Below are 24,749 nucleotides of genomic sequence, written 5' to 3' on the forward strand. Positions count from 1 at the left end.
TTAACGTGCACCGTATGTAAGAAATACCACGTGTAGGCGTAATACGTAATCTGAAGTATTTAAACGGTACCAATACATCACTGATATGAGCTCTTCTTTCTTTCTTCTTCTTCTTCTTCTTCTTCTTTATCTTTATCTTTTCTTTCTTTTCGGTTTAGTGCAACTATTTTGTTACAATTGTAACAAAATAACGTATGTTAACAAAGTATGTTAACATACGCAACCAAACATTTACACCATGAGAAAGAAAGATAAAAAGAAGAGAAAGGAGAAACAGGGGATCGTTTCCCACACTACGTCTGATCTCAACGCAAACAGGAAGCTGTAAAGGGTGTAGTCGTCGATGCACTGCACTCACCTCCTTATTGTTGTTGGCATTGTCTTTTTTCTTCTATTTGTGCGTATGTGTGCGGGGGGGGGGGGTAAAGTCGTTCAATTTATGTTATTGTTCCTCTTCCACATGCAGGCTATCGCCTATAAAGCTTCGAAGCTAAGTAGTTATAGTTTTGTGATATCCGTTGTTTACTGTATACTTTCATTGTTATATGCCCTCTTTCAAAATTCTATCAATACTAACCTATGGAAGAAAAACTTGGAGAATATCAAAAGCTTGAGAATAAGCTAAAGGCAGCGCAACTGGAGATATAAAAGTAAGAGACGTAACCTTAAGACAGAGGAAGGAGTCAGTGTGAATGAGAGAGTAATCAAATATCTGATATTCTAGTTCAGAATAAGAAAAAGTGGAGTTGGGCAGACGATGTAATGCGTAGAGCACATAACCGGTAGTCTGTCAGGGCAACAGAACGTATGCCGAGTGAAGGGAAACGCAGTAAAAGAAGAGAAGATCAGGGGCCAATTTCACAAGACGTTTCGTTTGTAAGTGCTATTTGCTATTGGTTGGCTGCTTTTCTCTAATAGTATGCTCAGCATCAGGACTGGATTAAATTTTATTTTACGAACAATTGTAGCACAAGAGTTTTTTTTTTTTTTTTGTCAAAGCTCTCACGCTAGGATTGTTCGTAAGAGCTAATTCTAGCCAATCCCGATAATGACGTACTGTTGGAGAAGATGGCCTGCCAATGGCGAAGAACACTTACGAATACAAAGCATTGTGAATTCGGCCACAGGAAGTTCACCGGCATAGGTTGGACTCAGCTGACACGAGACCATGAGGTAATTCGAGATTTCCGAGAAAGGCGTTCATCATGCAGTGGACACAATAATATGATGATGATGGTGAAGATGCTGATGGTTGTGGTTGTGGTCGTGGTGGTGGTGGTGCTGCTGCTGCTGCTGTTGGTGGTAGTGCCAGTGGTGGTGGTTGCAACGAAGCATAATTACTCACTTAAGCAGTTGATATGAACGGGGTGCGCTGGCTTTCCTTGTATTTACTGCGAACCAAAAATTGGCCAACAAGCTCTCTCGGTTGAACCAATAGCATGCAGTACGAGGTTTAAGATCAGAAGAATATAGCCAACGGCTTTTTCATCACTGTCAGAGTGATGCACCAATCCACATGGAGGAGTGTTCACTACTCGCTACAAAGGAAGCTCAAATTTTTTATGCTTCCACTCCGTTTGGAATAATAACGCGACAGTTGTGTGTGATTAGCAGGTACTTTAGTAGGTAAAGTAATACGGCGTGCGTTGAAGCATGGCGGCTGCTACTGCGTAATGCAGAGCACACATATGTGCCTGAAACTAGTCTGCGTTCTGATCTTTTAGCAATGAGCGCACAAATGTCAAGAGCGCGAAGTGTTCAATAATGCTGCTGCTGGGTCAACATGGGAATGACGCCACAGCGGAGATCACATCAGTGGAGCGCAATGCGACCTCATCACTTGCCTCACTGGTGGCGCCTGCGCCATGTGCGGACGTGTGGCTGCGTATGTTGGGTAACGAGTCTTCCTTGACGTAGACGAACACGTAGAGGGACGCCGAGCGCAGGACTGCAGCTTCTGCAGGTTTCCAACTATACGCTCGCTTTCCCCGATCGGTCCTCGGGGGCAGTTCAGTGGCTGAAAGCGTTTAGTAGCCGAGTACAGGCGTCATTCAGAAGACTACCGTTTCTTGCTGTCATAGAACTGCTCTATGCATAGAAATGGGGACGTGTTCTTCTAACAGCAAGTGGTCGCACAACACACGGACGTCTTCTTTTGAATCAACTCTTGGCCAGAAGGCTCTTAAAGGGGTTTCTTTTGTTATATTTGTATGTGCGTGGGTGCGTGCGTGAATATTTATTAACAACCACCAGCATCAACCGAAGTTTTATTCCAATTATCATAAAGGGAATGTTCACTTTACGATAATTTAGCCGAAACAGACACATGTCGCAGAAAGGGACGGCAACGTAAAGCGAGCAGTAAAGGTAGCGCATACATACATACATACATACATACATACATACATACATACATACATACATACATACATACATACATACATACATACATACATACATACATACATACATACATACATACATACATACATACATACATACATACATACATACATACATACATACATACATACATACATACATACATACATACATACATACATACATACATACATACATACATACATACATACATACATACATACATACATACATACATACATACATACATACATACATACATACATACATACATACATACATACATCTAACAGCCGGAGAATGTTTTCGCTAATGTGAGTGTAGGCTGGAACCCCAAAATCCGCCCTCGGGCTACGAAACCGGTGCCAGCATCGTTAGAGAATATATTTCTTACATGCCGTCATGCGCACGTATATGTGCGTGGCTGTCCGCTCGAGCGTGTGAAAGTGCACGTGCGTAGCACGGACGGGCGTGCTTGCGCGAGTGGTTTTGCCTTCGCGCGTGTGCAGAATTTCCGCACGTACAGTAAAGTTAAAGTTTCGGGGGACAGCACGATGGCTGCGCGGGCGAGAAGGGTGCGAGAATTGAAGAGGGGCGGGCGCACACAGTGCAGAAAGCGGCTACCGGAGTTACTTGCCGCGCGTAACTCCATTAGAGCGCGGAATGGTTCAGCGTAACGCTAGTGTTTTTTTAGAAGGCACAGCAGCAGCGAAGCACTCGGCCGACCACAGAGCGCTTCTACTAGAGCTGAGGCACGCGCGAAGCGTAATGAAGGAAACGGGCTGCATGTAAAGCATGAACACAAATATGTAAATAGTGCGGCGCCAGTTTCACGTCGTGCGGTGCAGCGCGGTGCGTCTTTGCTAAAACCGCGGACTGGGTTCGTTTTACATTTCACTCGGAACTTGCGTGACTAGGATATGAGCGCTAACCGCGCGCGCGCTCGCGGTACCATTCGTTGGATTGCAGTTTTGTTTTCATGCGGCGCTCGCAGAGGGCGCCGGGCGCAGGCGTGGGGCGCGCGAGCGCCCGTTATCCGGCGTCGAACGCAAGTGTTCCAGCTCTCACGCGTCGCGGGGGTGCAGCGGCGTTGTCGAATGTGCCCCCCCCCCTATCCCTTTTCCCATACCCCCAAACCCGTCGTCTTTCTACCGCGTGCCGCTGCGCAAACTCCCACGGTGCTGTGCCTCTAGGGTTCTCGGCGAGGCCCCTTCCGCCCCCGCCTTCGGTGTCCGCTACTTTGTCGGCGCCCAATGAGCCACCACCCCACGCTTTATTTACTTTTCTCTGCTACGTGTGTCGCCCCTTTGGTCCGCGCACCGGGTCGCACAGCGCAGGTTGCCTCAAGACAAGATTGTCTCGCTCGCCGCTGTCAAAACTAGGCCGTGTCATTTCTCCTGGTCTGCGAAAGCAAAGTCTGCGCGTCTGCCCGCCTCTGATAATGGACCTTTATCACGGTACAGGGGGAACCGAAGCGGAAGGCGTTGGAAGATGCCGTGTTTGGATTTCACGACTATCAGGAACGCTAATTTTGTGCGTCCCTTATGGGTGCTAAATGGGATCTGATGCTAAAGGAGATCTGGGACGGAGAGACCTTAGGACGAGGAGGGTGGGAAAGGGAAAAAAAATAAAATATACGTTCAGGGTATGTACAAGCATGAACTGAGGCCGACTGAGTCAACTTGCATTGTGATGGAGTGACTTTGGCTGTGAGTTGTGTTTTGGGGCGACGTACGCCTCAATCTGCGCTTCATTTCGCACGCCTTCCGCACGCGTGCGCACGTGCGGAAAAATGCACGTGTTGCACACAAGTGCACAAATTTCGGCTTGCACTACTCGCGAGGACCCACCATAAACCGAAAATTGTGCACCTGTGTGCTACATGCAACGATGCAGAAAGGATGCAGCGATGGTGTAGAGGTAGAGCACCCGCATAGCGTGCAAAAGGACCGTGGTTCAAATCCCGGTGCCGCGCAATTTTCCACAGGATAAAAAAAAATCCGCGCTTTGATAAAGTTGTATAATCAGGCCTGGAGTGCGGCCTGACCCCGGTGACCAGAACCGGTAACGCACTCCCTCACCAGAGCAGGATTGGCCACCCTGGTGAAGTACTTGGCCACAACCTCCTATATGAATACAACAATCAAACCCCGGCCATCAGTCCCCAGCAGCTGCGAAGCAACTGACCACGGTGGCGGATAGACCTGCGACGCAGCAGAGGGTGCTAAAAATCTCTGGATCCGGACAGGCCGCCATTGGAATTTCAACCTGGTAATTAACGTTTAACGCTAGAACGTTATCTGGTGAGGCGAGTCTAGTAGTGTTATTGCAGGAATTAGCATGCATTAAACGCGGTATAATAGGGCTCAGGGAGGTTAGGAGAACAACTGAAGCATATACAGTGCTAAAAAGCGGACATGTCCTGTGCTACCGGGGCTTAGCGGAGAGACGAGAACTAGGAGTCGGATGCCTGATTAATGAGGATATAGCTGGTAACATACAGGAACTCTATAGCATTAAAGGGTGGCAGGTCTTATCGGGAAACATAATAAGAGGTACAAATTTAAGGTCGTACAGGTCTACGCGCCTACATCCAGTCATGATGACCTGCGAGTTGAAATCTTCTATGAAGACGTGGAATCGGCGATGGGTGAAGTCAAAACAGAATACACTATACTGATAGGCGACTTCAATGCCAGGGTAGGCAAGAAGCAGGCTGAAGACAAGTCAGTGGGGGAATATGGCATAGGTTCTAGGAATAGCAGGGGAGAATTATTAGTAGAGTTTGCGGAACAGAATAATATGCGGATACTGAATACCGTCTTCCGCAAGCGGGATAGCCGAAAGTGGACGTGGAGGAGCCCGAATGGCGAGACTAGAAATGAAATAGACCTCATACTTTGCGCTAACCTTGGCATCATACAAGATGTGGACATGCTCGGCAAGGTGCGCTGCAGTGACCATAGGATGGTAAGATCTCGAATTAGCCTATATTTGAGGAGGGGACGGAAGAAACTGGTACATAAGAAGCCGATCGGTGACTTAGCGGTAAGAGGGAAAATAGAACAATTCCAGGTCAAGCTACAGAACAGGTATTCGGATTTAACTCAGGAAGAGGACTTTAGTGTTGAAGCAATCAACGACAATCTTATGGGCATCATTAAGGAGTGTGCTATAGAAGTCGGTGGTAACTCAACGGCCCCATCTGCTGTGTTGTGCTGCAGTTTTGCGGTGCTCCATAATTTAGTTTTGTCGCTATAGAACACAGACGCTCCGTGTAAAATATGACAAGGCCGCTGTCTGCCCACTTTAACCGTTCACCGTGTTTATGGTATTTGCCTCCAAGAACCGCCGCCGAAAGACGGCCCTCGAATCTCGCGCGCTCAGTCGGCGCCACAGTCAGCGGAGCAAAGATCACCTGTGCCAAGGAGCCGAACGGGAGAGGCAGGAGGGAGGCAGGACCAGTTCAATCACTTTGGCCCCCTGTCCGGGGATACTGGGCGTTAGGATGTTGGTGACTGGCTAGACGGGCAGTTAGCTCCGAGGCACGGGCGGCACAGGTCTCATCCGCCGAGCAGCCCGAAGAACTAACTATACAAGCGCAACGCCAGTGTGTAATCGTTTTGTTCTTTAAAGGGACCGACTCTCGTTTTCTCGGACGGACAATACACTTTCTTCGTGAACACTCTTTGCGCGCGGAGTAGAGGAGCAGCAAAATGCGCGTTTTATTTCCTGAACACATGTGGGGCTCTTTGATGGGGATCACATAGCGCATTTGTCCATGACGCTTGCGAAGAGCAGGCGTCGTGCTGTCCTGCTTTCACTTTCTATCTCTTTCCCTCTAACGCTACAGCTACTTCTCGGTATATATATATATATATATATATATATATATATATATATATATATATATATATATATATATATATATATATATATATATATATATATATATATATATATATATATATATATACGGGAATACGGATTCTTTCACATCGTGGGCACGTTCGCCTGCATCGAGCAACTGGAGTGTCGCTCTTTCACGAAGTTCGGAATACGTGCAATTTCTCCATCGGATAATCGCAGCTCAGCAACGGAAAGCTTTCACCGAATAGATAGCTGCTTTCGTATACAATACGTTGCGTGCCCCCAACCAACGTTATATACTCCAAATTCCATTCCGTACCAGAGAAACCTTTCGGATTGACGCCATTTCCGCCGAGAGGATAGCGTGCCTCCGAGAGAGAAAATAAACATTTATAGTATATCGATCTCGCTTGTCGCGATACACAAAGAGAAACGGCGCACAGATCGAGGCTCACGCAGAGCCCCCTCGTCGCGCCTTTTACGTCGCGCAGCGTCAGCGCGTGCTTCGTCGGAGGCCGAGGAGGAGGGCGCCGCTTTGTGTCGCTCGTCGCGAGGGGAAAGGCTGGTGCGAGGTGGTGCACCTGAGTGCTACTCGCGAGCACCTGAGCCGCGCGGCACGGGCGCTGCCAGAGCTGACGCGGCGGGCGAGGCGCCCAGCTGTTCTTGCGAGCGCGTGCAGCTGCCCAGTCCCTTTCACTCCTCGCACGCACTGCGCCGTCACATCTGGCTGCCCTCCCGCCCCTCGCTCGCAAGGCACGCACGCACGCGGCGTCGTGCGCGCGCGCTGCCGCTGCTGGCGCACACACGCGACCGGCCGCCTCTCGACTCGAGGACAGCGCGCGCGGCCGGCCACCAGCCTCGGGCCCGGCATGCACCTGCGGCTGGCGACGGCTCCCTCGGTACGGCGCTGCTGCTGCCTGCCCGGCCGGGCACTCCAGGTACCCGGACGCTCTCTCTCCAAATCAGCCCTCCGCTCACGCGCCGCGCTTGACCCACGTGCGTATGCCGGTGCGTGCAGTGGACTTGGCTCCTGGTCGAGACAGACTGGATCAGATAAGCGTCGCTCACGCGCGAGTTTCTCTGCGAGTTTGCTTCACTAAATCGTTTCCCTCTCCGTGGTACGATCGCTTCAATGCCGGACGAAATTAGGCATTATACTATGCTTAGCATTACACTATGCCTAGCAAGCGTATTTTATCATAGCGATAGTGTCAACTGAAAACCAAGCTGTCGGACTCGCGTTGGAGTCACTTGTGGTCACCTGGGCTGCGTGAGACCGTAACATTGGGACTAGCGCCCACGCAGACCTGGGCACTGTGACCGTTCAAATTCTGTGTCTCTGCAGCGTGTCTCTGACACAGATCAATCTGGAGGGCGCTGCCGAATGTGTTGCTTCATATCCGCGCAGATCGCCGTTAACCTGCCTTGAAATACATCCTTGTACTTGGCATGTTATACTCACTCTAGCTCAGCTGACTGTATCAGTAGTTTCGACGTCCCTATAGAACAGGGACACAAAATAAGAAAAGGAAAGACCAGGGAGGTTATTCGAGAAACCTTCTGGATGGGTGCCTGTTTTGGGCAAGAGGGGCCAAAAAAATGCAAGAGGTGAAAAATAACAGAAACACGGAAATGTTCGAGCACGAACAGTAAGCGCGCAATGCAATCACAAATGTCGCAGTATCCGAATGCTTTTAAAAAAGTTCAGCAGTGCTTCTAAAACATCATTACAACTTGTGGATACAGCTGGTACATAATCAAATCGATTCGTCACGGTTCAGTTTGAGATCTGATGGTTGTTTAGCTTGACTTGCATAGAGTGCAGAGGTAATTACTTGCTAATATATGAACAACCTCAGAGAGCGTCTCTGTAGAAGAGTTTTTCTTTTCTTTTTTATATCTGGAATGTTTAATCTCAGTATATGCTCTCATATCTTTCTCTCTCTTCTTGATCTGCCAAGTTAGCTCATCAGCTTAGCGCCATACCTGCAGAACCAGTGCGATGAACTCCTTCGCGGCCGCGTGTTAGTACCTTATCATGAAAGATACATTGTCGGCCATAAGGCCAATTGGCGCAGCTACTCTGTGATTAGCAAAAACATAGCGCTGTGTGCACGAAATCTTATCAAGTGAGATCAATAATTTTTCCCAGGAAGCCTAGGGGTGAATATTGTATCTAAACACATTTTCTCTGTCACATTTCTTTGACTGTCTCACGATAACTCGTTTTAGCGACGAAATATATCGACATTTATGTTATGCGCATGTCTAGGGCGACAGTTCTTGCAAACTATACACACAAAATACCGCTGTTTGCCACCTCACCGTTGTACATTTATGTGGCGTACGTGATTACAAATTTTATAAACATTCTTCTGAAAGCCTTGCTTGAGGCTAACACCAGGTCTACAAACGGTCGCAGAGACCTTTCGACGACGAGTTAGAGCGCTCTTTCTCTTCCCTCCTCTCTCTCTTTTTGCCATTTTATCCCCTTCCACCAGAGCAGGGTAGCGAACCGTACGCTCCATCTGGTTAAGCTCCTTGCCTTTTCGTTGCTTCTCTCTCTCTCTCTCTATCTCTTTATTTTGCATTGAATTAAGCCATCAGCCAATGTGACAGTGAATTTGGTTGGTGTGTGACACAACCAACCAAATTCACGTTAACGTCTACTGTCAGAACAACAAAGATAGAAAAAGAAAGAAAGAAAGAACCTCAGATTAGCTAAAGGACATTTCCAATTTCGCATCTACAAACCGTTTGCGGGAAATAAAAATTTGGAGTCACTGCGTATGTAAAATCTCAAAGGACGTCAAGTAATTCGCAGTGATTTTATCACCGCTGTGGATACCAATAAACGAAACGCTGGTGATAGGAGATTACTTCACAGGGCCAGTCCGTCACATTGAACTGTCTGACCGTACATCGGCAGCGCCATTTTGCCACAGATTGCATCCTGCGTAGCATAAAAGCAAGTGACCAATAATGCCATAAATACGGGGTGATCATTTTTAGGTCTTCCGGAATTTTGAAAAACCTCCTGTAGGAGATAACATAATTGTAGTCCTTGAGCATGATAAATCTAAAGCCACATTCAACCAATTAAACCAATTTACTAATTGACTTCCTAATCCATTACTTTATGCCACACATTGCAAGTTATGAATTGTAGCCGCTGATTTTGCAAGGCGTATTAACTTGGAATTAATTTCCAGCAATTAGGAGACATGCGTTATAAACTCGCCATAAAAATGCACTGTTGTTCCAATCTCGTTTTAGAACGCAGCTCTCAATGGCCCGTTCCTGCGGCGAGTGGCGGCGGCATAACCGAACGAACGAGCGCAACAGCGAAAGATGAAAGAGCGAACGCGGAGACCAATGAGAGCAACCCCTTCAGTGATGTGCGCGCGCGAAGCTGGTTTCATTCGGACCCACCCGACTGCTCGATGCGTACTCGTATCTGGTCTCAGCCGGACCACTCGTTTCGTATTATCGTCTGACTGCGTCAGCTATTGCTCGCGCTTGTTCGGTTTGCTTGGTTTGGTCTGGTTCGGGCTTGTTTCGAGTGTCACGGTTTGCGCTTGTTTTGTAATATGAATGCATGCGCGACGCAAATCGCGCAGTACTTTCTGGAAGCCAAGCGCCAGCAGCGAATACATTGGAACCTCCGACGAGTGATCCATAAAAGCCGACGCGCTTGACCCGCAGATTAGGTTTCCGACGGTTGCCAACTCTGCTACATGTCTCTCTCAAATTATTTGCCTCAATATGTCTCGAAATTAAAACACGCTGCACTCAAATTTCGCGTTAGGGCGTATCGTAATTGTAGGTGAATTTTTTACAAAACGCTCTTTCATGCATTGAAGCACAAAAATTACTGGAACGCCTATATTTGGTCCCGCACATTGGTAAATATATCGAAACTGGTGTAATCCTGGAGATTCATTTCAAGTGGATACGTATTGCAAGCTCGCCGGCTACAATTCGTAAATTGCAATATGTGCCATATAGTAATTAATTAGGAAGTTAATTAGTGCTTTTTAATTAATTCGTTGAATATGTGTTTCTATTTCTCGTGCTAATTTCGGCCGCCTCTTCTCGTCCGCCTCTTGTCTCAAGAATTATACTATTTGCAAGAGGCAATTTTTAAACATTGCCGAAATCTTAAATATGATCACACCGTGTGGATTCTGTGTAAATCCTTCTTGTCCGGCGCAGTGATGGTCACGTTTCGCAGCATGTCGCTAGATGGCGCGCTGATCGTATTGCGTTGATGTGCCGGACTGGCCTCCGTGAAAGCGTTTTGTCGCGTGAGGTTCGATGTAACATGAGTAAGACGCTACTGCTTACGAACTACAGTGCATCTCTCAATGGATAGAGGACTGCATGAAAACATTATGTTTAGTGATTTCGACCAAAAGGCTTATTTCTTCAGCACAAAGCTCGCTCACTTCATTCTAAGCACTCTGCTCCATTTAAGTGTTTGCGTAGACAGCGCGCAACTTCGTTTCAATTTATTTATGTATTTATTTATAATAATAATAATAATAATACTTTATTGATGACTAGAGAAACATACAGTGCAAGAATCGGGCATACTTTATTGTACATACTTTCAAGGCTGGCAGGCACAACAGAAAGGAGTGGTAGAGTACATTATTTGCAGAACGAGAGAAAAATAAAAAAATAATGAAGGAACTATAAGGCACTTTGAACAGCAAGCTTGAAATTGGTGCTGTCGCAAATGATGACTAAGGAGGCGGGAAGGCGGTTCCATGCAGTGGCGGTTCTTGGTAAGAATGAAGAATGGTATAAATTAGTGCGGCAAGTTGGCACTTCGTGTTGATGATCGATGCGAGATGAGATGTAACTGGGTCTGGTGAAGAGATTTTCTTTCAGGAAAGGATTGAGGTAGTATATTTTATGAAAAAGACAGAGGCGAGAATGCTTGCGACGTAGTGAAAGGTCAGGTAGATCTAATGTTTTTTTCATGGATGTTACGCTAGAATGACGTGAATAATTAGAGAGGATAAAGCGCGCTGCACGGTTCTGAATGCTTTCAAGTGAATTAATGAGATTGGAATGAGCAGGGTCCCATATGGCACACGCATATTCTAATTTTTCATTCATTCTATGTTCATTCATATTCTAATGTCCTTCCGAACTGAAGAAGCTAATGTACTGCAACGCCACTAACAGATACGTCAACGTTTCCGAAGACGGTGTGATCTGTATTAGTGACTTATCAACCTGCTACCGCAAATATCTCGCTCGTCAGAGCCTTGGGTGGAGCTCTGAAGCATGCTGTCACATGTTGAATGCAGCTTACGCGTTGTAACCATGCACTGCGCGCTGGGCCGACTTGTTCGTAAGGTTCAAGCGACCAAACATTTACTCGAGCTCCACAGGGGGAGCACGTGCCTTGGCGTTACGTGTCTAAGGTTGGCGTCACGTTCGCGGAAAGTGCTGATGAATTATTCCTATATTCTTTAAATGACGCCATGACCCGTTGTGCCCGGTGTCTTCTAAAAATCTAAATTACCACCTAGCTCCGTCATCCTACTGCACCATGTGTTCACTGAGGAGTCCGCGTGTGAGCCGTCACATGCCGTCTCCTTCACACAATCGACGCTTTTGTAAGATGTGCTTTCTGGTAACCTTATTCAACAAGTGTCGACTGCGTTCTTGTTTTCAAATCGAAGTAGGGCGCACTTATGGCTTTAATGGCAGACGCTGGGTGGACGAGCTTTTTTTCTTTTTCTCTCTCTCTTTCTCTCTCTCTGGCGCTGACAAAGGACTTTTCAGCGAACAGTATACATTGACACTTGTTGGATTCTTGCCATCCTCCCACCCTGACCTCTTCGACGTAGGCCTCCTGCATTGAATGAATTGGTACCTGGCGACTACATTTAACTAACGAAGAAGATCGCTCCGTACATAGCGGAAGGTAGAAGCATGGTTAACAGAGTTGTGCACATAGCGACTGAGGCCAGAGGAACCAGCGTGGCGCGCAAAGAAAGAAAGAAACGCCGCTGCCGCCTTGTTGGTGACTAGATGGCCCAGTTCGCGCGCGCCAGCGCCTTCCATGGACTTGCGACTTCGTAATGCTCATGGCAGCCGTGCACATATTGCGCTTCAAGCGAAGGCATATCTGGCGCATGCAAGGAGCCCTGGCTATAGCGGTTGCCCGATGTGGCTTTCTGCTGATTAGAAGGAGGCCACAGGTGTGCCTCGACAAACCCGGAAAGTGTGATCTCCGTGGAAAATTCGCTAGGCCAAGCACTAAATTAGTTTTTTTTATTATTGTCCAACAAAGTGCATTTAGAGAACAGCCATTCGCCAGATTTGATATTATCTAAGCACAAGCTTTGCAAGCGTTGCTTCAGTTGTTACTGCTGGGTATTAATTTTTTTATCGCGCCCTGTAATCTCGCTTTGGTCTATTTGTATACGTAGAAAGCCGCCCACACAGGGAGTATAGTTTCGAAGAAAGGATAATGTCCTTCCGTCAGGCACTTTCATTTTCCCTTTTCGATGTCCCGAAATTATGTCTCGAAAGCCAGTGCCTATTTTAAATTTCTAATAATTTACCGAACTATAAGTGGCCAAAGTAAACTTATCAGTTGAGATTTAAGCATTCCTACATCGCCCTAACATATCCGACGCATTATCTGCTAGTTTGCATTGCTCTTTAGGTACGCTAGCGTCCGCGGGTTTCCACAGAAACTGCGTTGGCACGTTAGCGTGGATTCCTTCATCTAAATGTTGCATGATCTGCTTCTTGCATAAACTAGTTCTGTAAACGAGCACCGCAAGTATAGAAGCCGCATAGTGTTTATAATAAAGGCTACACATCGCTTCGTACTGGATCGTCATCCAAGGGCACTCACGCGCGTAAAACCACGGAGCGAATTCCAGTAGCTTGCCGTCTACCGTCTGCTTGCGATCAAGTCGCCGCTATTAGAATTTGAGCCGGACCACGTCCCCCTATCAGATGTACAGCGTAATCATCTGCCTAGTACCTGCTCCATTTTGTCGCACAGAAAAGAATTCTCGCTTCATCTCGCTTATGATAAATGTTTATTATTATTATTATTATTATTATTATTATTATTATTATTATTATTATTATTATTATTATTATTATTATTATTCACGTGAGTGGCACAGTTTTGGACATTCTAAGAGGCTTAATATAGGCAATAATATTTTTCTACATCGTGTGTAAAGTGAGAGCTGTAAAGCTAGCTTCGCCTTGGAACCGTGCGTCTTACACACGGAGCGAGTACGTGTGGGAACTTTTCGATAGCTGGCCTAGCTGCCTACATTTTCCAAGCACCAATGATCTCCTTAACGCTTTACGCAAGCGGCTCACCTTTCGAGAATAATTATTTATGAGCACAGTTATATTGCGTAAAAACATGAAGGTGTAAGAAGATAGCTAAAAAAAAGAAAAACGTGGAGGAGGAGGGGACGGGGCGAAATATCTGATGCGCAAGACGTAAGTTACAAGGGAATGACGGGACCGCGAAGCATACCCCGAGGAAGGGCATCGAAGTTCAGCAATTATGCCCTTAGATTCCATGACCCATTCCCTAAAAACATTGCCGGACGCAGAGAGCGCCGTTGACTTCGGCGCTCTTTTATCAGTACGCACAAGTGTAACACGGCATTGGCTCCGTCACGACCGCCTGCACGCCCAGGTCGCTTATGCGCTCTGTTGTTTCGTTTCATTAATTGTTCTGTGTTTCTTGTGGTCATAGACTTTGATCACTCTGAAACGGAAAAAAAAAAGAAAAGAGAAAGCGCTGACGTCCTGGCATTATCGTGTCTATTAATAAAGATCGCAGTACGTGTTGTGTTCGTCACACACTCGCCGCGACACTGTCTAGGTGTAAACATTACTCATAATCTTCCAGCGTGGAGCAGGGTGGGCACATACCGCAGCGTTCCTAAAACTATGATGCGTGTCAATAAGCAAGCTATTGGTGCTATGCGGGCGCAGATCGCCGGTCAAGCTGCACTTTTTGGGGAATTTTCTATGTGCCCCTGGCACCATGTGACATGATGTCGAAAAGAAAAAAAAGTCGAATCAAATTGAACTGAGTTCGGCTCCACTCTATCACCGGTGGGAGGCGGTCAAGGGCACCGTGTCTTTGTGAATAAGTTCAACAAGCCTTCTCCACTGAGACCGTCAGATGAGCGGCAAGGCGGCGGTGCTTTCTTCTTTTCCAATCAAGCGCCATCGTCAATGATCTCGTTCACATCAAAGGTTGAAAGAATCCCCATGCTGCGGCGTCAGATCTCTTCACCCTTATCCCTCTCTGTTCCCAGACACGTTGTAGACAAGCGAAATCTTGTTCACTCCCAACCTTACTTTCCTCTACCAATCTGTCTCGCACGCCCACACACACCGGTAAACAATGAAAGCTTTCAACCGTACGTGACGCCCAAATCTTTCTCTTTGCTTTGAAATGCTACATTAGCTGCGTGTTTCGGAAGTCACGAGCCTTTAAGACACTTGAGAAGTAAAGAAAAAGATGTTCGTGGTCCGACAATTGTATATTTGCTTTAAATGTGTATGCGTTTTGTAGTTGCAAGCTTAAACGAGAAGCTGGGGCATTCTTATACATGTCAAATGCACACTGGAAAATATGTACGTGCGTCTCAAAGAACTCGATGCCTTGTAGCTTCGCTTGACACGGAGTTAACGCGGACCAAGTGGTAGCCCGACTTAATTTACCTCACGCACCACTATATTGCGCCGGCTGCTAGCTCAGCGATATAGTTCTGCGCGTAGTCCCATTGCCTTCTTTACTGTGTTTTTCCGTTTCTTTTTAAGCGTAGCGCAGCTCTGTACGCCCTACGCTGCCATAACAGCTGGCGGCTGTGGGTATATACAAGCGCTGCCTAGCGTGTGGGAGCGCGCACTCGTCGGCAAGCCCTGTCGCGTGCCTGTGTGTGTATGAGTGTGTGCCCGTGTGGGCCATTACACTCGCTCCGAACCAAGCGAGAAAACCAGGCCTGCGCTGTGCAGGACCCGGCGCTCTGACGGCCAGTCGCATCGCCCACCGAAAGCGTTGTTGGCGAGCTGCTGCGTTCACTTGACGCCGAGGATGTGACGCTGCGGGACAATGTACGGCACACTGGGAATCTTACGGTGGAAGGGCCGGGACCGTTGCTGTACGTATTACATGCGAACACGCGCTCTTCGCGAAATGCACGATGGCAGCCGAACAAGAGGCCGTCCGCTCAATCCCCGTGCCATGGACGCGGTCGTTTCTGATCACTCTCGCTTCAGTCGTGTGCCTAAGTTCCCGAGCTTGTTCTTGCGGCTATTTTGCGTGCTTCTAAGGTATCGAAGGGAACAGTAAGTGCAGTTAAAAACAATACGCAAGAAACATCGGGGCCTGCCAAAGGCCGACAAAGATGTAAAAAAAAAAGAAAAAGAACTTGAAGACAGGACGTGAACTGAATGGTCATCTTGGAAAACGTGGGCAGCGTGTAAAACACAGCAAAAAGAAGAGAGTGCAGCGTCTGTGTCGTTCCCTTACCTCTTCTTTTGTTTTGTTTTGCGCGCCGCACGTCCATTCTCCCTTTACTAAGTGGGCGTTTATCGCTCTCAGAATGGACCGATCGTGAGGTCTACGGGAGGTCGTTCGGGAATACATTTACTCCTTGGCGTGTAGTCTGGACGTATCGCGAGAGTTGTATGAACTAAGTAGAAGCTTGAACATTTCAACGCAGTTAATATATTCGCCTCGCGGTGTCGGCTGAAATTTGAGCCGTTGAAGGCATTCAAAGCTTTAGGAGTTGCAGTAGAGTTACAGACGTGGATGTTGGAAATACGAGATCAGACGAAGGTTCAATGCCAGCGCTTCAATAAGACAGATCAAGTGCCGGCGTTTCAGAAAGTGAATATGTTCCGCCGCAATCGCCTTGTGTGCATATTTATGTACTCCTTCCCAAGTAGTGACTGAGCCCAATGCTGTTTAGATGAGACGAGAGCTGCCGTACTCAGCAGGTAGCCAACCGCACACTTAATGTGGTTAAGCTCTATGCCTTTTACCTCTTGTTTTTTTTTTCTCTCTCTCTCTTATGTACTCGACTTACAGTGTAACACTTGCAAATCGTAGCAGAAGACGGTAGATTTTGTTTTCGTTGGCCATATAATTTTCGTATAACTTCGCCATCTACGTCTGTGTACAAAAAGATTAAGCGAGGAGCTCTTGCTTTTAAGCAAGTACTGCGCGCTAAGTCTATGTTTAGTACGTTTTCTAGAAACTATGAAAGTAACTTCGAGAAACAAAACAAAAGTTGCGCCGCTGACAACGCCGTATTTAGACAAGCATGCGTACACATGCCGCGACTAATTTCTTTTATTAATTCGTGCCTAGGGCGTCGGGCGTCATTTCATTGCTACAGCTTGCTTTGTTAGCGTGTAGAGAGAGAAAAAAAGGAAGGACAGGCAAGGAGGTCACTCATGCCTGAATTCAGAAGCGATGCACCCAAGCCCACGTTCTGTTTTAGATGGTATGGCTTTAGTTACGACACTCTGCGGCACATGGTAGGCAAGAACTCTATTGTTGGACATTGCTCATCGACGGAGTCAGCACCGGAAACGTTCGGCCGAAATTGAAGCGTATGCTTGCACTTTGTACGGAGTTTAAATTTAACGTTACTTCCTTTTCAGCCAACGGCTGCACAGCAGTGGCGTTTCGTTCCGTCTATTAATCGCATTGCGCTAGCAAATGATTCTTTTCCCAAATCACGCAGGCTGATGAGGTGCTCTTATATTTGCCTCAGTGACCACTGAAGATAGCGTCCTTTCGATCGAAAGCGTCGCTGTTTCATAGGCTCACGACATCCGCGATGTAACTTTCACAGAGCTTCAGTGAACAGGCGCCGCAGGAAGAGAGCCATTCACATCAGACAGCTTTTACTTGCTTCCACAGCCATAGACCATTGTCTTGAGCAAACAGTACATGCAAAACAAACGTGCAGAGATTAGAAAGACGAAACTTTGGATGAAAATTACCGCTTGACATAGAACCCTTGGTTCACATTAAATCACGAGCATATTACGCCTTTCACCACAGTCTGTCTAATAAGGAAGGAAAGTGGAACATGGCAGGATCCTCACGCCTTTTGACAACAGTTTCGACAACCCGGTATGCCTTCGTCAAGGCCTCGACAAGGCTATTTCACTTGCTGAAGCGCTTAACAATAGCTTGAGGCGGCTGCGCTGTTCGCTTTTGGTTGTTGTATTGCCGGGTCTCCGATGAGCTTCAATTGCGCAAATCTCGATTCTCATGTAACAACACCCTCGCCGCGGTGGCTGCACGCTATTGGGGGCGAAATAAATAAATATATATAAATAAATAAATAAATAAATATATATATATATATATATATATATATATATATATATATATATATATATATATATATATATATATATATATATATATATATATATATATATATAACAATTGTATATTTAGCTTAAGGCGCACGTCAAAGCACCCGATGTGGTCTAAATGCTTAATTTGGAGTCCTCCACTACAGCGTCCTTAATAACCCACAGTTCAATTTCTGTCTGCACTGCCCAGTTGGTTGCTATCTGGGAACAGCATTAAAGGAAGCTGTAAGGGCGGCGACAAGCGGCGCGAGTTTGCCTCTTGCGGGAAACTCTTTTCAATACCAAAGAGCCAGCTGATCAGACAGGTGTACAGGCCCACTGCTTGCCTTGATCTGCCGGGCCTTGGGGCACACACCTGTCGTCTTGAATGGTCTGCTGAGCGTCTGTGTCGAAGTGGAGCACAACGAGCCGTCCGTAACTTTATTCACATTTCTGGTGTACTGCGCAAAGGCCAACGTATGCACAGACAATAGGAAAATCCAGTCAGATGTGCAATATTTCTTTTAAACGATTATGGGGTTTTACGTGCCAAAACCACTTTCTCATTATGAGGCACGCCATAGTGGAGGACTCCGCAAATTTCGACCACCTGGGGTTGTTTAACGTGCGCCTAAATCTAAGTACACGATTGTTTTCGCATTTGGCCCCCATCGAAATCGGTCGCCGTGGCCGGGATTGGATCGCGCCACCTCGTGCTCAGCTGCCCAACACCATAGCCACTGAGCAACCACCTCGGGTGCAATATTTCTTCGCTGCAGGACTTTGCATAGACCTATGACTATCACTATAGCTTTAAAGTCTCATTCATTCTCCTCTGCCACTGTTCTGCACAGTATACTTTTGAGCAATTTCTACGGCTCTGAACCCATTTACTGCGCCAGTAGTTATACCTCGAGTACCTCCTACACCCCAACCTTTGTGTAGAACTCCTACATCCGTGTACAAACTATTCAACTAATATGCAACAGTAAAAACATTCTGCGTAACAGAACGCAGACTGCAAGCTTTGTCTGGAGCTCCTAAGTGTTATCGCAGTAAAATGTTGCATAGGCCGTATCCGTATCACGTACTAATTAAACGATGCACGGGTCACGGGACGACGACACGCGTTTCAGCGTAACGGAGCGGACGGATGGACAAGTCAAACCGAGGCTCTTGACAGCTGTCGCAGTGAAACTAACTTAAACGAAGATGCCACGCGGTCATCCTGGGAACGTCCGTGCATCCCGCCCTGCAACGCTGCACTTCCTGTCGCTGTTGCCGGGCGTCCGCTGTGACGCGACCCAGGACTGAGAGCCCGGGGCCAGCGTCCGCGGCGAGCCCGAGGCGCAGCGAGTGCAGCTGCTGCCGCGGGACAGGTGGTCGGCCAGCACGCTCCGCTCCTCGCACAGCTGCGTCATTTGCGGCATGTACACTTGACATTGTTTGTGCCGCGCTGACTGCATTGTGGGGCCAGCGCCGAGTCGAGCGCGCACACGCGCTCTGCCATTAACAGTCTCCGGCCACCTGCGACAGCCGTCACTGTGGCAGGCGGTGCGCCGACGACGAGCAGGCCGCCGCTGAGGGCGAAACAATGCCCGCCCCGAACTGGCCGGGCACAAATCATTCGACACGTCGAGTAAACACGCCGTTGCAGCGCGGAGCAAAGCCAACCAGTTCAGTTTCCCGGTTATACTAACAGCGAGGGTATTTATGAGGTACCTTTACGAAGAGTGCACCGCCGGTTGAGAAGGCTCCGATTTCGCGTTGTGAGAAATTCCGTAAAGGTGTCTACGAAAGTGAGCGGCAAAGTGCATCGTGCCGAGCAAAGGTAACAGGAGCGAAAACTCAATAAAGCTGCTTAATTGCAAAGAAATATAACGCAAGAGAACAACATAAAGAGCCGGCAGACACGACGCTTCTTCCGATTGTGGACTCACTGACACAGCAGCGGGCTTTCGCATCGGACATATGGCAAAAGTTCAGCTTCGTCCACTGCAGGATGTAGCGGCCTCCGAAATACATGCACAAGCGTCACCACTCTCACTGGGGTGCGCAAGATCCCGCACAAATTGCTAAGCGTGGACGCTGCCCGATGGATCAGTGACGTCGGTGCGTCCAAACCAAAGTGCTCATTGCCGCAGGGAAAGGAGTTCGATGCTCGGCGGAACGGGGGTGGTGGAGGGTGAGGAAGTGGTGTGGCGGCGACGCCGACGGTGCGACGACGCTTGATGCTTCCTGTGGCTGCTAGCAAAGCAAATCGACGCTTCAGCCCATCCCGTCGACATTACCACACGTGCTGTTAGCACGTCTATATAGCATCCATGGCAAGGCACATTGTCTGTTACATGGATTGTAATGGTAGTGGTAATTTGATGGTTATTAACATAAATAAATATAAAGAAATACAAACCCATTTGATAAAGACAACAGAAATATCTGTCGCGACTACAGAATTTTTTTGTTGTACAACAGAAGTTCCTGACGTTTCTGTAGTTGCGATAGACATTTCTGACGTTACTACAGAAATTCTGATGTCGCAACAGAAACATTCTGTCGCGAAGACCAAGAGTTCGGAAGTCGCAACAGAAACGTTCTGTCGCGAAAACAAGAGTTCTGAAGTCACGACAACAGCTTTCTATCGTGACAGCGATTCCGACGTTACGACAGAAATTCTGTCGTTGCAACAGAAAGGTTCTGTCGCGACGACGAAGAGTCCTGAAGTCGCAACAGAAACGTTCTGTCGCGACAACAAGAGTTCTAAAGTCGGAACAACAGCAAGATTCTGACGCGACGAAAAAGAGTTCTGTAGTCGCAACAGAAACGTTCTGTCGCGACAACAAGAGTTCTAAAATCGGAACAACAGCTTTCTATCGTGATAGTGAGTCTGACGTTACGACAGCAATTCTGACGTCGCAACAGAAACATTCGGTCGCGACGGCCAAGAGTTCTTGAGCCGTAACAGAAACGTTCTTTCGCGACAACAAATGTTTATGAATTCACAACATCAACTTTCTATCGCAACAGCGATTCTGACGTCGCAGCAGGAACTCTCTGTCGGGACTACACATTTTCTTTCGTGGCGTTAGAAATGTGCCACTCTCTGTCGCAGCGACATAAGTTCGGACGCCGCGACAGAAGCGCTTTCCGTTGCGAAGCTTTAAAATTGTATGTCAGTTTTGCATCGGTGGTCCACACTGACGTAGTAGTTCTGCGGAAACCCGCAAGGTGGAGAGAAGTAATGAATAAAGGGAAAATTAGACATCCACCCGTTCGTAGCAATTGCTACAAAGGAAACCCATACGGATTCCTCGAAAGAAAGGCCACTGTACACACACTGTACTTTTCTCTTGCGCGGTATTCAATCGTGCTTCCCTGAAGCTGGCGTTGCTGATAACACCGACACCGGCATTAAAGTCGACGCGCCCAATTGTTATAATTGTGCCGGTGACGACGCGGTACCAGCAACTCCCTACCGGCCTCCTCAAAATCGGCCGCTGATCAACATCATACAATCTGCGGGAATGGCTGCGTATCCGTTTTGTTTTATTTCGTAAGATGTGGCGCACAGCGCTGTGGACTTACATGTGCCATTACACTGGCACATTAGTTAATTTCCCAGAAATATTGCAAAAGCTTTTGCGAAGCGAAAAAGAAGTTTTGGGTTGTTGGCGTCACGTGAATGGCGTCATGTGACACGTGAATGGCGGTCAGCAGTGGGGGAGTGCAGGCGAACAGAAAGCACGGAGAGAGGATAGCAGAGAGGATAGCACATACAGGGGAACCATTTACAGGTATACAGCAGAACAACTAGGCAAAGGTTTACTCACAGTTCGCTTGTGAAGTGACTTCATCGAGATAATTTGTCAGCCAGAGGCTCTGTACACTGGGCACGGTTAGGTCACGAGTGGAAAAAGCTTAATGCGTTCTAGTAGCCTTCCTAAAGACTAAAATTCTGGGGTTTTACACGCCAAAACCACGATATGATTATGAGGCACGCTTTAGAGTGGGACCTTGGAATAATCCCGACTACCTGGGGGTTCTTTACCAAGTGCACAGTACTCGGGTATATAGTAGCGCAACGCCAACACCACAACACCACCACTGCGGATTTCCGGAAAATTCTGAGACCGACTTGTCGGGGTAACAAGCACCAAGGCACGACGAGAAAATTATGACCTACTGTAACACGTCTGGTTACGAAGCTGTAACACGCAGTGCAAAAGGGATTGGGGAAAAGAAATGTCGCAGTTTCGCCCGAAAGGCAAAGCACCGATTGCGATAGCAAATTAGTAGATAGCTATACGAAGTAAGGATATAACATTATCGGCCGTATAAACTTGTGAACATTCGCTTACTAACTAAATTAACAATGATAAAATATGTAAGCACGACTGAACGAGGACGCGTAGAAAGAAACAGAAACACAGAGAGCGCTGTCTCTGTGTTTCTGTGATAGAATGTGTCGCCCTTACACATTCTATCATGGATTCATACCAACTAGCCCGCCAACGTGTTTTAACTAAATTAGCAAGCACGGTATCACGCGTGCACAGGTAAACCTGAACACATCTCGCTCGATGAGCGCAGAAACTCGCTGTCAAAATGCTGGAGTGAGGAATCGCGGCAGCAGCTGCGGGCGAATTGTCCTTGGTGCATCTCTCGCTTCAACGCGAAAAAAACGTCGAAAGCACAGCGCATGCGAAGCTACTTGCTCTACGCACACTCTGAAAACATCGCAGATCGCTTTGAAGATGAGGCCCGCGCAGGCGCGCACTTTGGCCACGTCGCAGGTCGCTTTCAAGATATGGCGCCCGCACGGCTGCGGCGCCGTAAGCACGAGCCGCCGAAGAAAAACGCACCCCCTCCTTCGCCTCATTCCCGTGCCTCGCGTGCGACAGAGAGGGCACGTTTCCGGCCCGCCTACCTCGCTCGCGCCCGCGAAATTGAGCGGCGTCACTCGCACATACAGTGTACTACTCATACAGTGCACATACAGTGTTCACTCGCACATACAGTGTACGGCGCGTGGCGATGATTTTATCGACCTTGGATTTTATACGGAAATCACGGCGACGCCGACGGCAGAAGTGCACCTGGAGTGTCCATATAATTGTTATCGGAATGAAAAAAAAAACGTTCAGTGTTTGGCACGAGGGGCGATCCAATAGTTTCTAGAATACAATAGTTTCTAGAAGGACAGTGTATTTGTGTGCGTGTGCGCCCGCGCTGCTTCGTTCAATCATTCCTCTACACCTGCACTTCATGTTCCCTTTGTTCAGCCATGAAAAAGGGAGGTGCGAATTTCGCTGCGATGCGGCGTGCTGCTGATTCACCCGCCAACATTCCGCGGAAGGTACTGTATGACAAGTCAACCAAGGGCATCGGTTTCGTATGGCCAAGGTTTGCGGATGGTTAAGTGGCGTTGTTATAAATTAAATTTTGAGGTTTTATGTGCCAGAATCACAATCTTACTACGAAGCACGCCGTAGTGGGGCACTCGGGATTAATTTTGATCATCTGGGGGTCGTTAAGGTGCACCTAAATCTAAATGCACGAGTGCCCTTGCACTTCGCTTCCTTTGAAATGCGGCCTCACCATCCGGGATTGAACCTGGAACCTCGCGCTCAGCGGCACAACGTCATAGCCACCAATCTAGCGTGACGTGTAGCGCGGACGTTCATAAACTTTTTTTCGCGAACCTTTACCATGCTGGCGTTGGTTATCCCAGTTGAACGGTGTTCGGAGGCCTAACATCCTCCACAGACATTATGGTGGCCTGGAATCGGTTTAATCGCTCGTTAAGTTTGGCTATATGGCCCATAGCTTCATCTTGAAATGCCTTTTCTCTAGTCGGGAAAAAAATTAACGCAGACCCTTTGTTATTTCAACTCACTCGTCATGACCACCATAATTCGACATCGGCGTACCAATACAAAACCGTATACGACGCGAATAAATGCGAATGCCGTTATCATCACGAAGCAAAGCTTCCAGATAAGCTGGTTATGTTGTTGCTGTTGTTGTTGTTGATAATGATGATGATGATGATGATGATGATACTTTACTGGCATCCCATTTGAAACAGGGTGGTGACAATAGTCACCTATCTTGAAATAGTGCGCAACGGGACGGCACAACAGAAAGGAAGACGCACAGAGGCACTTATGCTCTTCTTCCTTTATGTTCTTCTGTCCCGTTGCGCACTATTTCAAGATGGTTCTCATGTCAAAATACCAACTGGCGCAACATTCAATTGAACTCTTTTACAGTAGTCACCTCACCTGCTTAAGTTAATCAGGTATGCTATACATGCCTTTCATCCTAGTATGTTTGTGTACATTTCCCTAATCTTTTATCTCTTCCTCAAAACTTATCTACCTTGTATCGCTACATATGTCTGTAACGGATCCGGTGGTAGCGCTCCCTTCCCTGCTTTTTTTTTTTCTCGCCATTTCTCTATACGCATCTTGCTTATCTGAACTGCTGACCGGTTAATGCTACCGTCCACTTTATACTCAAGCGCTTCTGGAAGGTGTACGTTATCTAGAATACCTTCGCATTTCATTAGGATGTGCTCAGTGGTCTTCGGATTTTTGCTGCAGCAGGCACATGCCTCATCTTGTTGCGAATATTTGCTCGGTTATGTTTTTGTCCTTAAGCAACACTCTCGAGCCTCAAATAGCGAGGCACTGCCGTTTGCGTTGTACACTTTTTCTATTATAATTTATTTATTCCCACTCTCTCTTTCTTTCCGTTATTTGCATCCAATTCACTGTCACTCACTTTCTTCTTGATGACTCCTGGTTGTCTATGTACACTTTCAGTTACCCTGGACTTGGTCGCCAACTTTCTTGACCTCTTCCTCCCTTCTGTGTCCACGCTTTTGTTACACTCACTAGACGCGCCCTCTAGCAGCGTAGCAGCGAGACAATAGATCATGAGGAGCATGAAAAGCGAAGTGTGCGTACTCGAGCTGATTCACAGCAACAATAGCTATTGGATCAGCTTCAGGTTCGTGCGCACATTTTGTGATTGGAAGTGTCTCGTCAATAAAACGCGGTTGAGACTGTAGTTCACAAAGAAGCTTACGCGACAAA

At 47.4% G+C, this 24,749-nt stretch overlaps 1 protein-coding gene across 5 annotated transcripts in view; it reads left to right on the forward strand.

Moving 5' to 3' along the window:
- Positions 1-24,749, forward strand: part of nvy (CBFA2/RUNX1 partner transcriptional co-repressor nervy) — a 177,544-nt gene that overhangs the window by 85,003 nt on the left and 67,792 nt on the right. Inside the window, exons 1-2 of one of the 5 annotated variants that reach the window (XM_070527585.1) lie at positions 7,073-7,190; positions 15,286-15,431. The exons of 3 other annotated variants lie outside the window; for them this stretch is intronic. In XM_070527585.1, the coding sequence (XP_070383686.1) occupies positions 15,383-15,431 (49 nt within the window). In that variant the 5' untranslated portion in view covers positions 7,073-7,190; positions 15,286-15,382. Of the gene's footprint in view, positions 1-7,072; positions 7,191-15,285; positions 15,432-24,749 lie in introns of those variants that run through there. One more of the 5 variants, XM_070527594.1, reaches the window with a different exon arrangement.

This window comes from Dermacentor albipictus, chromosome 1, assembly GCF_038994185.2.
Source record: "Dermacentor albipictus isolate Rhodes 1998 colony chromosome 1, USDA_Dalb.pri_finalv2, whole genome shotgun sequence".
Lineage (NCBI taxonomy): Eukaryota > Metazoa > Arthropoda > Arachnida > Ixodida > Ixodidae > Dermacentor > Dermacentor albipictus.